A 16,029-nucleotide genomic window follows, 5' to 3' on the forward strand; every position below is an offset into this window, starting at 1 on the left:
CTCTTCCTCTACCTCCTTGAACTTCAGACTCTGCTCGCATGTCTTCTGTGCAATGCTTGTTCCGGGCCCTCTCCTCCGTGTCCCCCCAAGTGCCCGGTGCTATTTCCTTCTTGGTTCCTTTTACACTCTGTCCTGGCTGGTCGTCCACCCTCCCATCTCCCTCAATAATCCTCAGGAACACTCTTCCAGCATTTCCCATGTGCCAGCCACAGCTCTGCGGGCTTTGGGTGCGCTGACTCATCTAGTCCCTGCAGCATCCTGTGAAGGAGCCAGGCCACAGTGGAGGGTACTGGGACGTACCTGCATCGCCCAGCAGAGATGCGGTAGGACCACAGAGGCTGCACTGTTCCGGGATGCCCCAGACTAGGAGTTCTTTGAGGGCAGGGGCCCTATGTTATTCATGGTTGCAGGTCCCCAGTGCAAGCAGAGGGTGTGGCAGATGGGAGGTGCTTGTCTCCCCATCTGTAGGATGGGCTTAAGGATGGCAGTTCCCTGCCAGGGCTGCTCTATGGCGTGGGGAAGTCTCTGGTCTTAATGGGGCTGCAGGCTGTGAGGTGTGTGGTCTGGGTGGGGGTGGTGGCAGCAAAGGCCAGGACTCCTCTCAGGGATTCGAGGATGAACATTTCCCAGAAAGAAGGCCTTTCTCCCTCCTTTGTTGAGCTGAAGTTAAGCCTCTCCCATTGAGTTCAGACCCTCTCAACACTGGCCAGGGGCCGGGAGAGAGCTTGTGGTTGGGGTAGGGTTGGACAACCTGATGGCAGCTCTGTGGGCCGATGGCAGAGCAAGGTGGAGACCAGGAGAAGTCGCAGCTGCAGGAGCAGCTCTCACTCCCAATCTAACCTTCAGGGGCTTGCCCCTTCCCGGAGCAAGGAGAAACCCCCCTCCCCACCATTCACGCCTCCCACCACACTCCCTCAGGAATAGAAGGTTATTGTCAACGATGTTTTTAATTAACTGCTTAATTAACTATTTAGGTTAATCAGATTAATTGACATTAATTGGCTACCATTTGTCAAGGACCCTGGAAAGCTGCACCTCTCAGAGTTGAAGTGCGTGACTGGGGCTGGGCCAGGGAGCCAGGGAGGAGCTGTCACTGTGCTGTGGGGCTGGGAGGAGCAGGTGGCCGGCAGTGGCAAGACCAAGGACGCCAGGACAGCTGGCTGCCCAAGGCCAGTGCACCTCTTGGCAGTTCTGCGGGCTGGGTCCTCAGGCGAATGAGTTCTGGCTCTTCACACTTTGGGAAATACATCACCTCCCCGTCTTCCTTAGTTGTACTTTAAAAAAAAGTTTGATGAGGGAAGAGCCCGATCCTTTTGATCCCTAGGGGCTGTAAAGGCCTCGGAAGGGGAGAAACAATAAAATCCTAAATAAGCCACGATATAAGTAGGTCACCACGTAACAACTGCTGGGATGAATTGTACATATGCAGTTTAAAAAGAGGGCGGATGAGCAGCATCGGGTAGATAAAATATGCAAAATATTAAACTGTAATAAAATGATCAGATTTGCATTATTTAGTCAATTTCAGCCCCCAAAACCCATACTACATTTTTATGTCTGTTTTAAAGAACAACTTACAGTTTTAAATTATAGCACTTGAAACAAAAAAGAAAAAACTACTATGAAATTCATCCTACGCTTTGGAAAAAGAAAAAAAAAAAGCCAACCCACTCAAAATTGAGAGTGTGAATTTGTCTTCAGAGCCATTCTCTCCAGATTAAATGGCTCTCACATCTAGTCCAACGCTGAGCTGAAAGTTGGTGGCCTGCAGTCTCATCTTGATTTTGTCACTGACCGCCCCCCAAGGGTCACCTCTCCTCTCTGATGAACCCTTGGTCTGTATTCCTGACCACGTGCTTACATAGAGCAGAGGAGGTGTGGGTTTTGAGTGTTCTAGAGATGAATACTAATGCGAGGGGAGAAAGGGGTCCATTTTAGTAAGAGGGTCAAGCTTCCAGAATGGGGAGCACTTCCTGGCAGGTGGAGGGGCTCCCCATTTGGCGACAGAGATCTCTAGCTTGGTAAGAGAAAACCTGGAGAGTGAACGTGGGGTCTTCCCTCCACCCTCTTAACTGCCCTACCCTGCAGCCCCTGGGGGAAGAAGGACCAGGAGAGACTGGAGGCTGTTGCCTAGCAACAAGAGGCGCATCTGGATCGATGAGAATGGCAGCTGAGGCTCCAGCCCCCAGCCCGGCTCTCTTTGATCTCTCCCGGCCCAGCAGAAACCTGGGGGGGATGCCCAGGGCAGCCAGCTTGATTAGAGCTGAGTCAATAGCGGGAATTTTCCATAATGAGATTGTGTGGGCAGTGGAAGCAGCTGCCCCTGGCCTCTCTTGTACCCTGCCCCAGTGGGTAGAAGGGCCTTATCTGTCTGTCCAGCACTCCCTTCCTGCTGACGGCTCCTGGGGAGACACATCACCGCCCAATTTTGATGATTCTCAATCTTGGACTGTCAGGGACTCAGAGCCCAGCTTTGCCCTCGTCCCAGGCTCCTAACTCGCCATCTGGATGAGGACGCTGAGGCCCCAAAAAGAAAAGAGATCTAGTTATAGAGCCTCTAGGTCACCTTTCCTTTCCTCCACCCAGCTCCTAGGAGTGAACCTGGGAGGGTTGGATCCCGGGGACGGGGAGGGGGAAGAGGTGGAGGAAAGGGGGTATGGAACTGGTGAGAGTATATGGGCTCCTCTGACTTCACCCCAGGGTCACCCCCAGAGGCCAGCATGGGAGGGTCCTCAGAGAGCATGGAGTCCTGGTACATAGGGGTTCTCCCTAGGACGCCTCACCAATGCCCTCTGGAGCACACCCTCCCCAGGACACAGAGATCACCACCTCCACAACAGCCCAGGCTATCAGTGACAGCTCAGCCATGCACAGGTCCTTTCTCAGGCTCCCATCCTGAATCTCCAGTCTAGCTCAGGCAGCCACAAGGAAGCTGCCTGCTCCCTGGCCGGGAGGCTACAGCTTCCTGAAGGCCGGGAAGCACCCAGAAGAGGGGCAGAGTGGGCTAAGTGGGGACAGGGATTCCTTCGTTCCACTAGAGTGCAGAGGGGACTAAAATACCGCTTGTCTGTTTTGTATCAGTACTGGTTCATACAGGTCTGTCTGCTGGGTGGAATGCGTTTGTATTATTTTCAGTGACCAGTATTGCATGCTCTGCCCTATTCCACTGGTCTCTCTCACTGGTTTACATTGGTTTGCAAGTTCTCCACCATCCTTTGTTGATGTATGTAGTCTGATTCAGGCTCCCCGTGGTCTGTTCTGGGCTACAGTGGTCTGCACTGGTCTTACCTAGGGGGACTGCCTGTACTGTGGGCCCCTGTTTGGGGAGCATACAATGAGGCTTCCTTGTCCCTGGAATCTGCCACTCAGATCCTCTGTTCTGAGAACCCAAATCAGAGCCAAAAGGAACAAGAACAGGGGCCCTAGGCTGATGATGGGCAGGAGCCTGGATGCCAGGCTGGCCCAACCTAATCCTTCAAAGACAGAGCTGGACTCCAGTGCTTACAAAGTGTGTGACGATGTGGCCCCTGCAAATGCCAGCACACAAAGTCTAGGCATACTGAGAGCGGGAACTAGGTACCGTTTTTCACTGAGGTCCCGGGAGAAGGCAGTGATGAAAAGCAAGCAGTGAGTTTGCCATCAGCGCAAACAGTTTGGGTTTCAACCAATGTTCACAGATGGCTGCTTTGTGCCAAGCTCTGTGCTGAGCACCAGGGACAGGAAGATGAAGGCTACCCGGTCTCTGCCCTTGGAGAGCCCCTACTTGGCCAGGCAGTAACCGGTCGCAACAGAACGAGATAAATGCTGTGAGTGGCAACGAGAGGGTGAGGCTCCAGGAGCACAGCAGAGGTGTGCCCCCCGGGGGAAGTCACAGAAGGCTTCACTGAGGAGGTGATGCTTGAGCAGAGTCTTGGAGGATGCATGAAAGGGTAAGAGCATTCCAGGCAGACAGGACAGCACAGACTAGTGTGTTCTCGTGTGGAGCAGAGTGCCAGAAGTCCGAGAGCGCAGTGGGGGCTGAAGGACTTTCTCCTGCGGTCAGTGGGCTTGCCCTCCTTCCCTTGCCTGCTCTGGGTACTCCATTTTGGCTCTGGGAAGTTGGCCATCCCCACACCTCTGTTTCACAGCACAATCCAAGACTGCAGGGAAAGGGACAGCTCCGAGCCCTGCACAGGGACCCCTGGGCCCAGCACAGGGCTGGATAGGGGAGGGCAGGAGAGAGACCAGGGGCACTGTGACGCAGGGCCAGGCTGTGGTGCCAGCATCTCTGTGGGCCCGGCTGCCTGCCTCTCCTGCAACCAGAACTGCACCAGCCCAGCCAGACCCAGCCGGGGACTCTGGCCAAGGACTTCCTCTGGCTCCGACAGGGGCGGCAGGAAGCTCTGGCTGCTGAATAATTGAAAAGCAGGCTTTCAGCATTTCTCCCTCTCTCTCCCCTCCCCCACAGCGTCTTCTGGAGGGTTGGGTAACAAGCAGCAGTGCCAGCGCCTCCCGCCCTCCCGAGAGTCCCCAGGAGGCAGAGAGGAAGCTCACTCTGCTAACCCTCTCGCTGCCGGCCTGCCCGGCCCTTCCTCCCAGGCCTCACCCTGCAGCATCTTCTCACCAGCGAATGCTGGTCTCTGCTGGTCCATGTGGGTTGCTATCTGGGGAAAGTGACCTTGTTGGCTACTAGTCTTCACAAGTTGGTACTGATTTGGAATGGTCAATTATCTACATGATCTGTTCTGATTTATGCTGACCTACATGTCTCACTGGTTATCGCACCCCTGTCGTGGTTTAGACTGGTTGTGGCCCAACACAAAATCGTAAATTTACTTAAAATCTTTTTTTTGCTCATCAGTTTTCATTAGTGTTTGCATATTTAATGTGTGGCCCAAGACAAATCTTCTTCCAGTGCGGCCCAGAGACACCAAAAGGTTGGACACCCCTGGTTATGGTCATGAGAAATTAATACTCACATGTAGAACATAGTGAGTACCCTTAACTCACTAAGGGTTAATTCCTTAAACCCTAAGGGGGTTACTAGTATTAACACCATTTTACAAATGAGGAAACTGAGCCCAGAGGCTGAGTCACTTTAGGACACACAGTAAGTGATTTGAGCCCAGGCTTCCTCTTCTGCCTCTTGCTGATCCGCACATGTTCATCTTGAGGTTTCTTTTTTTTTAATGGAGCCTATTTGTTAATGCATTCCAAGTCTTAGGTCCACCTTGATGAATGTGGACTGGGTTAATGTGGAGCTAGAGTGACACCTCTCTCTAAAGGGCAAGGGCCAGCAAAAGTGAAGGCACAGAAGACCTTTTCAAAATGCAAATCTGACCATGAACTCTCCAGCTCAATAGCCTTCACTGGCTCCCTACGGCCTGCAGGGTACAGCCCTAGCCTCTGTCCCCTCCCATCCACTGGGCTCCGCTCTACACAAGCCCATGCTCTTTCCTCTATGTTTTCTTTGCACACACCCCACATTCTACCCAAGACATCCTTACTCCCCTTCTTTGTCCCACCAGCTTCTACTTACCCTTTAAGATCTCTCCTCCAGCCCTGGCTGGTGTGGCTCAGTGGATTGAACGCAGGCTGACGAACCAAAGGGTCTCCAGTTTGACTCCCAGTCAAGGTGCATGCCTGGGTTGTGGGCCAGGTCCCCAGTAGCAGGCACATGAGAGGCATCCACACACTGATGTTTCTCTCCTTCTCTTTCTCCTTCCCACTCTCTCTAAAAATAAATAAAATCTTAAAAAAAAACCAACTACAAACATTTGAAGACCTCCCAGCTATGCTCCTCCCCCCATACACCGCAGCTCCAGGGCCGGGAACTGAGGTGGGGCGAGACACACTGAGCTTCCCTGGACACGGTGGAGATGGGTTTTCTCCCCCAGCCTGACAAAATCTTGACACTCATTCTTACAAAGACCCAGACTTAGTTTTACAATCTAAGTACGTGGTTTCATGTGTGTTTGTCAGTTTCATCACGTTCCTGACAGTTACAAAGAATTTTTTTTCCTCCAGGAAACTCAGGAGGCACGTCCCTCCCTACCTCTCTCCCACACTGGGTTTTTTCTCTGGAAGGGCTCACACTGTGTCCACAGCCCCTACCTAATGAGAAGGCAGGTCCCCATCATGCTCCATTCCCCTCTGGTCCTCTCAGCCCCAGAGCCCTGCGCCCTGCCTGCCCTTGCCTCCCGTCTACCCTGTCTCCCACCTGGGCTCCCCCTTCCTCACGTGGAGCAACTCATCTTCCACGGGGCCAGTCCAAACACCGATTCCTTGGTGAAGCCTCCCCTGACCATCCCAGGCCAAGCTGACCTTCTCTGGTCTCTTATTTGCTTCCCCAGTACCAGGTCAGGGTGCGGGAAGAGGGTGTAATTAGAATCTGCCTGCACAACAAGCTTGTTACTCAAAGAATAAATGACCCCACCGCATCATGAGGTAAAGAGTGTTGGCTTTACAAATGAGAATAGTGAGGCTCAGGGGGTTTAATGACTTTCCCTGATCACCCAGCAGAAGTGGTAGAGCCAGAATTCAAGCTCAAGTCCTCTGACTCCAAATCCAGTGCTCCTCGTCCACCCCACCCCACCCCGTTTTCCTGGGCATATGGGAGGCAACAGAAAGGCCTTAGTAGCAAGAATGCAGTTACATTGTGTGTGGCTGTGGATCGAGAGCTTACTTGAAGCTGTGGGAACCTGTACATTCAAGGGTGTGGAGGCCCTGAGTCCGGGCATTATCACTGGGGAGGTAGGTCTCTGGCAGGTTGGGGCAGGGAAAGGGGCCCCTGGGGCACTGAGTGCTGCCCCCTGCCGAGAGAGGCTTCTGAGCCCCAGGAGCAAAGGGGGCCCTTGGGTCGGTGCCATGAGGTGCTGGGAGTGAGATGGGGAGGGGAGAAGTTTGCTGAGGCCAGCAGTAGGAAAGTGGCCCCTGTCCCCTCAGCCAGCTCCTCAGAGTGACACCCACAGCCTGCCCCGAGCTCCTGTATCTGCTTTCCTCCCTCCATGAGCAACAACCTGTTCCCTGTCCTGACTCAGTCTCCAGCTATGTCAGGACAATTCCCAAATCGGACCTGACCTCAGCCTCCTGAGTGCCAGCTCCACGATCTGAGGCCCCTGGACATCTTCCCCTGGATGTCTGGGGACTCCTCACACCCACATGTCCAAACCAGGACAGTCACCACTGACAAATAACAATGACCACTGGCACCATTTATGAGACATTCATTGCATGCTAGGCGCTGTGGTACCATTTCTCATACATTCGTACTCTACAACAAACCTCTGGGCCAGGGTGTTGTTATTGGTTACATTTTATAGGCAAGGAAATCGAGGCACGGAGTTTAAGTCACATGATAAGGTGTTATGCGTTCCCAAAGAGCATACCCCTGTGTCCCACTCAAAACAGGGTTGCCCAGGGCAAAGCCCAATCTCCCCCTCAGCCACGTATGTCGTTCACTGCTCGCCCTCCCAGCTCTGGCCAGGTCACTACCGCTCTGTGAATCCCACCCTTCTGAGCCCCGGAATGAGTGACGATCTCATTAGCTGGGAGGCCATGCCTGTCAGCAGACTGGACTCTGCAGTACAGATGGACTGTTTCACCTTCAATTAATCTCTACCAGCAGGGCTGGACTTGCAGGTACCAGCAGCCAGACTGTTCCATCCTGCACTCCATCCTGAGCAGGCCAGGTCTGCTCAGGGGACCCAGGCTTGGGTCTGGTAGTAGGAGGCAAGCCCAGGGACACAGCCCTGAGGCTTGGGAATCAGAGGTCTGGCTCTTTAACCACTTAGAGCCACATGACTTAATCTGCACAAGGGTTTGGCAGGCCCGCATCTGGGCTTGCCCTTGGGACCTGACCCAATGCTGGGGACGGCCTCGGGCTGAGTGCTGAGGATGGCTGCTGTGGCTCTGGCCCTGGCTGCATCAGCAGGAAGGGGGTGGGCTGAAAGCTTGGCGGTGTACCTGTGTAAGTAGCACTACCAGAGCAGGGAAGGAGCTGTGGGGTCTCTGAGACCAGCCCCGCTCCCCACATTGTCCAGGAGACCAGGAAACACTTGCTCAGGGTCTCACAGCCAATCAGCGGCAGAGAAAAGACTTCCTGGGCCTCCAAAGATGGCATCAGTGTCCCCAGGGACTTTGGCAAGTTAGGATCAAGGTTAGGGTTGTAGCTCTAGATCTCGTATCTGCCTGCTGGACCCCCACAAGACCCTCACCCTTCACACACTCTCCATCTGCCCTCCATGTCCTCCATCACAGTCAATGGCTGCACCATCCACCTGCTCACCCAAGGTGTTGTCATCCAAGACACCTGCCCCCACCCCACATCCATCACGTTTTGCCAAGTCTGTCTATTTCTTGAATTCTGCTCAGGTCTCACCTGCCCCGCTGTCCCTGCCTCCAGCCATTGCACCCCCTCTGGGCAGCCTGCCCTGAGCAACCAGGCAAGGCTGCAGACACTCCTCAGATTCCGTTTGATCACACTACTACACCCGGCACCTATTGGTTTCCCAAAGCAATAGGGGGCCAGGATGGGGTCTTGTTCACCTTGAGATCCTCAGCCTTCCACAGGGTAGGGCTGGAGCAGACGCTGGGGGAGTGTTTGAGCAAACACGGCATCTCCCTCCTGTTTGCGCAGCTCCTGCCACGGGAAGCACTTGCCCTGGGATGGACTGAACCGCCGAGGTTTTCTTGAGGGGCGGGGGCGTTAAGATTAGATTGTTAGGGGAAAAATTCTGTCCTGGACTTAGTTGAAGTCCGCTCTACATGACTTCCCTGCAGGAATTCTGGCTTTGTCTTCTGGAACAAAGGCCTGCAGTCGTGAGGCTGTGAAGGGGGCAGCGCCACAGTGGGAGAGACTGGCTTGGGCTTCGCTCCTCTCTCCGTGCGGCCAAAGGGCAGCACTCGGGAACTGGTCGGAAATGCCAGCGCTCAGACATTTCCCGGGATCTGCTGAGTCAGGACCGGGCCACCAGGGGCGGGGCAGCCCTCCAGGTGACTCTGAGGCCTGAGAAAACTTGAGCACCTGTTCTGACAGGGCTCCCAGTCGCTGGTCTGCAGTCTATATCATAATCACCTGGGGAACATTAACAGTTTCACCTGCGGAGATTCTGATTCAGCAGGTCTGGGGTGCGACCCGGGTAGTGTTGACATATAAAGTAGAAGACGCCCAGTTAAATTTGAATTTCACATAAACAGTGAATATTTTTTTCAGTATAAGTATGTCCCAAAGATGAAATTCATGAAATTCAAATCTAATTTAACTTCCCATTCCATATTTTTATTTGCCAAATCTGGCAGCCCTACCTATTTGTCACAAGTTTCCTAGCAGATTCAGCCAGGTTTGGCCTACATTCCCTACAATCCTCCAAATATTTAAAGACAGGGATTCTGGTAGCCTGTATATTCTCATCTTCTCCTCATCCTGCATGTATTTTTGTTGATGGGGCATAAGATAACATGTACTTTTGGCACCCGCATCACGATGGAGTCCCTGACCATTGAAAGCCCCCAGATCCTTCCTAAATACACTGCTTCTGAACTATGTCTACCCCACTCCAATTTTAGAGAGTCAGTTTGGGACCCAGCTGCAGACTGTGGCATTTCTCACTGTCCTGTTTCACTTTCTTAGATCCCTCCATCCTTTAGGAGCCTTCCCAGGTGGTGTCCTCTGTGAATCTGATCACTAGGTTGTCAAAGTTCCCTCCAGCCAATGGCGAGCATATCAGAGCAGCGGTAGAGGACAGAGCCCTGTAGTTGGTCCTCCATTAAATACCTCCGTCTAATGTGACACTGACTTATTAATTAGCTCTCTTGAACACAGGTCAATCTGTCCACCAATTACAACAGTGCAGAATATCAGTTCCCACCAGCACGATGTCCCTTTGCCTTAAGAAAGCTCACAAGGATTCCGTAGAAGACAGGATGCCTCAGAGAGAGACCAGGCCCTGTGCTCGCAGCATTAGTGACTCCCAGGTTTGCTGGTCCAGCAACCCTAACTCAGAAAGAAGTGGGTTCAGTGTGCAGTGACCCCTGGCTCCTCCACTACTGGGTCAAGGGTCATCCTTTTAATGACCTTCCTCAGATTCCAGCCTGGCACCCTCCCATTAACCACAAGTTGGTAGAATCTGCCATCTGATCTAGTGAAAATGCAGACTACCCACCCCCTGTGCCTTCATACCCCTCTCCTTCCCTTCTCAGGCATTCCTGACAGATTGCCCCCAGCAGCCTAGCAGTCTCATCCAGACATTCTCCTGGTGCTGGAGGTAGAATTATCAGGGCTTGGAGATCTGAGTATGTTCAGAACTATCCCCATCAGCTTCTTCTCTTCTGTCCTCAAGGAGCTTGGGCCAAGTTCTAGACTGGGGAGCCTCACTCACATCAGAGGGTGAGCCTGCAGAGCAGCGTGGCCAGGAGCCTGCCTTCTCCACAGCTCTCACTGGGCCTGAGCACTCTCTCCCCTCACCTTCAGGGTGTCTCCTGCATTGCCAGGGGCTGGGGAGGCTCTGAGGAGCTGAATGAAGGTCGTCCAGTGTCCTCAAAGGGTTCGCAGTCTAGAACAGGGGTTGGATGAAAACTACACGTTGAACCTCAGTATCTAAACAGGGGAGGACAACAGCAGTGGGAGTCAAGGAGGGAGTGACTCGTCCTTCCTCGGAAGTGGGGAAGGCTTCCCAGGGGAGGTGACATTGGGCTGGGCCCTGAAGGATGAGTAGAAGTTCCCCAGATGAAGAAGAGGAGAAGATTCCAGCACCAAGGAACCACATGGGGTGCCACCAAAAGCACAAAAGAGCATCATGCTTGTTTGGGGACAGATGACAGAGGCTGAGGGGCTGGACGTTGGTTGCAGGATGAGGCGTAGCAAGGGATGAAGCTGTGAGATCACATAAGGCAAAATGTGAAGTGATCTCACAGGCTCTATCGAGAGCCGTGCCAGGTGTTCCTCCATCCCAGCTCCCACTGCAATTGTTTTCCATTTGTTCTGCCCATATGCACTGAGCTCCACCTGCCCAGGCACTTTGCAGACACTTTTCTGCAGGAGCAGAAAACTAAACTGCGCCAAGCCCGGGGGAGCCAGGCCCGTGAACCCACAGTGATGACAGTGAGTGGCGAGGGCTCTGGACAGGCTAAGGAAGGCTTCCAGAAGGTGGTGATGCCTCTGAGCAGGGACTCTGAGGATGTGTAGGAGTCAGAAGAGTGTCCCAGGGAAAGGGCAAAGCAAATAAAAGGCCTGGAGGCAAGAAAGAGGGAGAATCTGCTAAGGGGTGGATTACAGCTAGACTGAAGGCAGGCCACTTTGTGAATTTAAACCAAGGTGACGGGAAGAAGCCACTAGAAATTGTTCATCAGGGCATGACATGTCTGGTTTGCTCCTGGACTGACTTCCCAGGTTGCTGATACAGGATGGACAGAGGGCAGGGGCAGGCAGGACACTGAGACCAGAGTGGACCACGGTGAGGGGCTTGGACTGAGACCGTAACAGGAGGGAAGGAAGTAAATAAATGTGAGCGATGTTGAGAAGAGAGGGTGAGGGACCAAACTTGATGACAGGTGAGCTCTAGTGGGCCAGGGCAGTGGAGGTCTCTGAGCCCCATACATGTCCCTGGCTAGGTGACCAACACGTGGAAGGGACACCTGTGAGCCAAGCACCATGGCTAAGGCAGGTGGGGAGCAGGGTTCCCAGAGCTCTGTGTGGGGACTGGGGAGTGGGTGATGCTTATGGGGTACCCCAGGAGAAGCCCTGGTGGAGCTGGGGTACAGAGGTGGGACAGGGGCCGGCAGGACACCGGCAGGACACCTGCAGGGTTTGGGGTGAAGAGAGGCTAAAAGAACAGTTTTGGTTTGTAAAACCCTGAGAGCCCTCCTCTCCTGGAGAGTGAGTCTGGATGACACTCCCAAGCACAGGTGGCGATCAGAGGTTCAGAGGGCAGGGTCACATAGCAAAGAGTAGAGGAGTCTGGCCCAGAACCCAGGGACTTGGGACTTAAGGGGATGGACATATAAAGGATGTCATATTATCATCACCACTGTCACTCTGTCCCCTTCAGAGCCCCTAGTGCCTTTCACAGTCCTTCCCTCTCTTCTCTGCCTGTTAGTCTCTGTGGCTTTGAGTGCCCCACACTCCCATCACTCTGAGGTCAGTAAGGAGAGTGTGTGTCGGGGGCTGTGTTGCAGGGGAGGTCCATCCAGGATGTCCAGACATACCCAATCTCTTCTCTTCCCACCTCCCTCCACCCTTTCCCTCCCTCCCATCCCACTCCCTGGAAAGGAGGCCTCCCTGTTGCTTAGCAACTAGCAGAGCCTTGGAGAAAGAAAATGGAAATAGCTCAGGAGGTGCCTCCCCCCATTGAGATGGGTCCTTGGTGTGTATGTGTGTGCACACACATGTGTGTGCCAGCACAAATGCATACACATGCTCTACTTTGGGCCTAGAGCGGAGCTAGGACTTCTTATCTCCCCAGCCATGCTAACTCTCAGGTTTCCCTGAGCCTGGAGGAAAATGTGCCTGCCTGGAAAACTAACATCAGTGCCACTTTTGGTCACATCCTCAGAAGCAGTGTTTCCAGAACAAAGGAGGGGACAGTCCTGTAGACTTCAATCTGGATCAGGCCCCCACCTGGACTGTTGGCTTTGGAGAAGTCAGCCAGGTCAAAGTGGGAACTGAAAACTCCATCTGTGGTGGAAATGCCCCTAAGCCTAAAGAAGGCTCTGTCTTCTCACCTCTGCAGGGCTGCCCTGGGAGCAGACTGGGAGGTGGGAGCACCCGTGGTCTGTGATCCCCCCAGCCAGAGCCAGGACAGTGAGTATCTTGGGGATGCGGGGGTTTAAATGGAGGCTGAAGGAAAAACAAGAATAAAACTGACCAATTTTCTCAGGAACCAATTCGATTGCCAGGGGAGTTGCAAACAGGTGTGAGGACTGGGGCTAAGCAGCCAGGCCCAGGAATTCCAAGCCAAGGCAAGGACACTTAGAGACCATCTACAGTCCCGCCTGCCTGCATTCATCCACCTTACAGATGGGGAAAGCCCAGTGTCCAATCCCACCTCATGCTCTGAGGTGTGACCCAAAGGTGCAAACCTGCCATCCACCCCGCTCCTCAGCCTGCGGGGAAGCGGATTAGAGCCCTGAGTGGACCTTTAAATCTCCAGGATTAACCCGCGCGGAGAGGAGCTTAGCAGGTGGCCGAGAAGTGACTATCCCGCCTCGTGTCTATGTCTATCCCGCAGGGCCAACACCAGCGGCTCTGGGGACAGCCGCTATGTCCTCCACCGTCAACAACGGGGCGGCCAGCATGCCGTCCCCGCCCGACGCTGCAAACGGCTTCCCGCAGCCGGGCGCCTCTTCGGGGAGCTGGCCGCGGGCGGAGGAGGACCTGCGGGCCGCCGAGCCAGGCCTGGTGAAGCGCGCACATCGCGAGATCCTAGACCACGAGCGCAAGCGGCGTGTGGAGCTTAAATGCATGGAGCTGCAGGAGATGATGGAGGAGCAGGGGTGAGCGAGCCGCGGCGCCAGAAAGGGGCTTCGGGATAGGGCGCTCGGCCGGGGGCGGGGCGGGGCTGGGGCCGAGGGCGGAGCCAAGCAAGCGTAGGGAGCCCTGGGGCTGAGTCAGGCAAGGAATGGGAGTCCGAACCAGTCGGAATAGAACTATTGTAAGCCCAGCCGAACTTTTATTCATTTATTAGTTTATTCAACCAACAAAATGTCTTGAACACTGTGTCAAGCTCTGAAATGAGCTCAGATTCACAGAAGCTCAGGAGACACAATTCATGCCTTCCAAAAAACATCCAGTCCAGTCGAGGAGAGAAGCATGTAAAAATAGGTGACAACTCAAGACCTCTATAAAATGGGTGGATCAAGCTGACTGGACTCTGCCGAGCAGGTGCAGCAGCCAGATTGGAAAGCGCAATGGATCAGAAATTTTGCTGGCAGCCAGAAGCTTAGGTATCACCCTGTCCAGTTCAGAGTAAGTCACAGGGGCACACAAGTGTGCTGGGCGCTGTGCTGGGCAGTGCTGGGGCCCAGAGTTGGATTGGAATTGCCTCCTCAAAGTCCCTCCCCATCTCAGAAAAGAAACAAGTGTGTTAACAACCAACTCCATCACAAAACAGGTCAGAATCACGGTTATAGGACAGGACAGGAGAGGACCGAGGGCTTCAGGAACTCACAAGAGAGATTCTGGTACGAGGAGACATTTGAATGGCCCTTGAAGGATGAGTAGTAACTTGTCTGGCTGAGAAGGAGGGCTTGGGAGGGACTTCCCTCACAAGTCTGGTGGCTGTGGGACAGACGTGGAGCTGAAGGCAAAGAAACAGAGAACAAACCTACCCACAGGTGCAGCCCCAGGGAAAGCTGGTAGCCCCAAGGTTCCCTTTTGCATGTGCCCTGAGTATAGTACTTTGAAACAAGTGGGCTGCCCATGGAGGGAGACCAACTGGGAGCCGGCCCACTTATTGGACATGCACTGTCCATGAGCCAAGAAATCCGAAATGCCAATGTATGGGCTTGGGCCCCGAGCCACATCAGGGCAGACAGCCTGCAGACAGCAGTCCTTCCAAACCGTGCTTTGTTTTGTCTGGCCTCAGCAGACAGCCAAGACATGGCTCACTGTCCCTGTGAAGCCCACGAAGACACTAAGGCTCAAACAGAGACAGTCATCAGTAGTAGGCCATCAGGAAGACCGTCAGAAAGGCAGGCCAAGGCAACCTGTGCTGTTTATAAGGGAAGGAGAGGGGCGCAGGGACTTGGTGTTGACCTCCAACAGGGAACCATGCTGGGGAGGGGAAAGTCTCTGCTGAGAGAGATGGATGGATGAGGACTCCTGAAAACAGACCAAAAGGAGGCTTCCAGCTGGCAGATGGAAAGAGGTTTGATGTGGAATGAGGAAATGAGATCCCCAGGGCAGGGTTGAGTAGCGGGTAGGATGGAGTATCCTTCTGCAGAGAGAGCCCCAAGGCCTTAAACCTGCAAACCCTGCGGAGGTGGCTGTGTCCAGGAGGGAGGGGAGTGTGGGCGTGGTCTGGGAATTGAAGGGGATGACTGAGACAAAGGAGGGAAGCCCAACCTTTTGGGCTTTATTCTTGGAAACTGCCCTCTCCTTCTCTTAGAGCCCCACTCTCTTCCTGAGCACCTCTCCCCTCCCGGAGCCCCTGCCTCTTCACTGAACCTTCCATTCTGAAAGCCCTCCCCCTCCTGAGCTCGTTTTCGGGGAACCCCTAGGCCCCTCCTTCACAGAGCTCCTCCCCCTCCCCAAGCCTTCTCCGCCCCGCCCCTTCCCCAGCTCAATTTCCTCCTCCTCCCTGAGCCCCAGCCCCTCACTGCACTTGGGAGGGTCTTGACCAGATGAGCGCAGCCTGAGGTGGAAGGGACGGCACTTGGTCACGTCCTTGGTGTCAGCCCCCAGGCATCAAGGACCCTGTGCATCTCTGGGAGTCGCCTACTAAGTCTCTAGATATTCAGTCAGGGCCCCTTCCCCTCACCCGAGCAGCCACTGCAGATGCTTTCCAGTCACCAGCCCCCTCCCCTCCCATCTCTTGGTGGCAGCCTCCGGGGTGAAGGGCACGGCCACTCTGGAACCCGACAGTCCAACCTTCCAGCCCAGGCCTGTGACCTTGGGCAAGCCACAGCTACTCACCTGTAAAATAGGGACACCTGCCTTCCAGAATCGTTTCGAGGGTCCTGTGGACTAAGACATATATAGGGCTCCTCTGCCCACAGCCAGATCCCAGAAAGTGCTCCTCAAACACTAGGGACCCTTGCCCTGTTATCAAATTCAGTCATTAATATCCATTTCTGGAAACACTGGTTCATTCGCATTTATTTACCAGGTTCTCAGACATTTGACAAATATTCCCACTAGTCACAGGAACACACATTCTTTGGCCCCATTAAAAAGCAATTCCTTCCTTAATATTGATAGATGGCCAGCTAATTCACTGGTGATTGATGCTGCATTTTGAGTCACCTTCCAGGGTAGCCTCTGTACACAGCCTGCAATCTCCGTGGGGGTGGGGACAGAACCCTCAGCCTATGCAATGTGATACTCCCACCCCC

At 53.9% G+C, this 16,029-nt stretch overlaps 1 protein-coding gene across 1 annotated transcript in view; it reads left to right on the forward strand.

Moving 5' to 3' along the window:
* SRRM3 (serine/arginine repetitive matrix 3) overlaps window positions 1-16,029 on the forward strand; it is a 47,412-nt gene that overhangs the window by 486 nt on the left and 30,897 nt on the right. Inside the window, exons 2-3 of the mRNA XM_045819453.1 lie at window positions 12,708-12,778; window positions 13,206-13,470. Of these exons, the coding sequence (XP_045675409.1) occupies window positions 13,238-13,470 (233 nt within the window). The 5' untranslated portion in view covers window positions 12,708-12,778; window positions 13,206-13,237. The remainder of the gene's footprint in view (window positions 1-12,707; window positions 12,779-13,205; window positions 13,471-16,029) is intronic.

Source organism: Phyllostomus hastatus, unplaced genomic scaffold, assembly GCF_019186645.2.
Source record: "Phyllostomus hastatus isolate PE091 unplaced genomic scaffold, TTU_PhHast_1.1 phas_scaffold_385, whole genome shotgun sequence".
NCBI classification, from domain to species: Eukaryota; Metazoa; Chordata; class Mammalia; order Chiroptera; family Phyllostomidae; genus Phyllostomus; species Phyllostomus hastatus.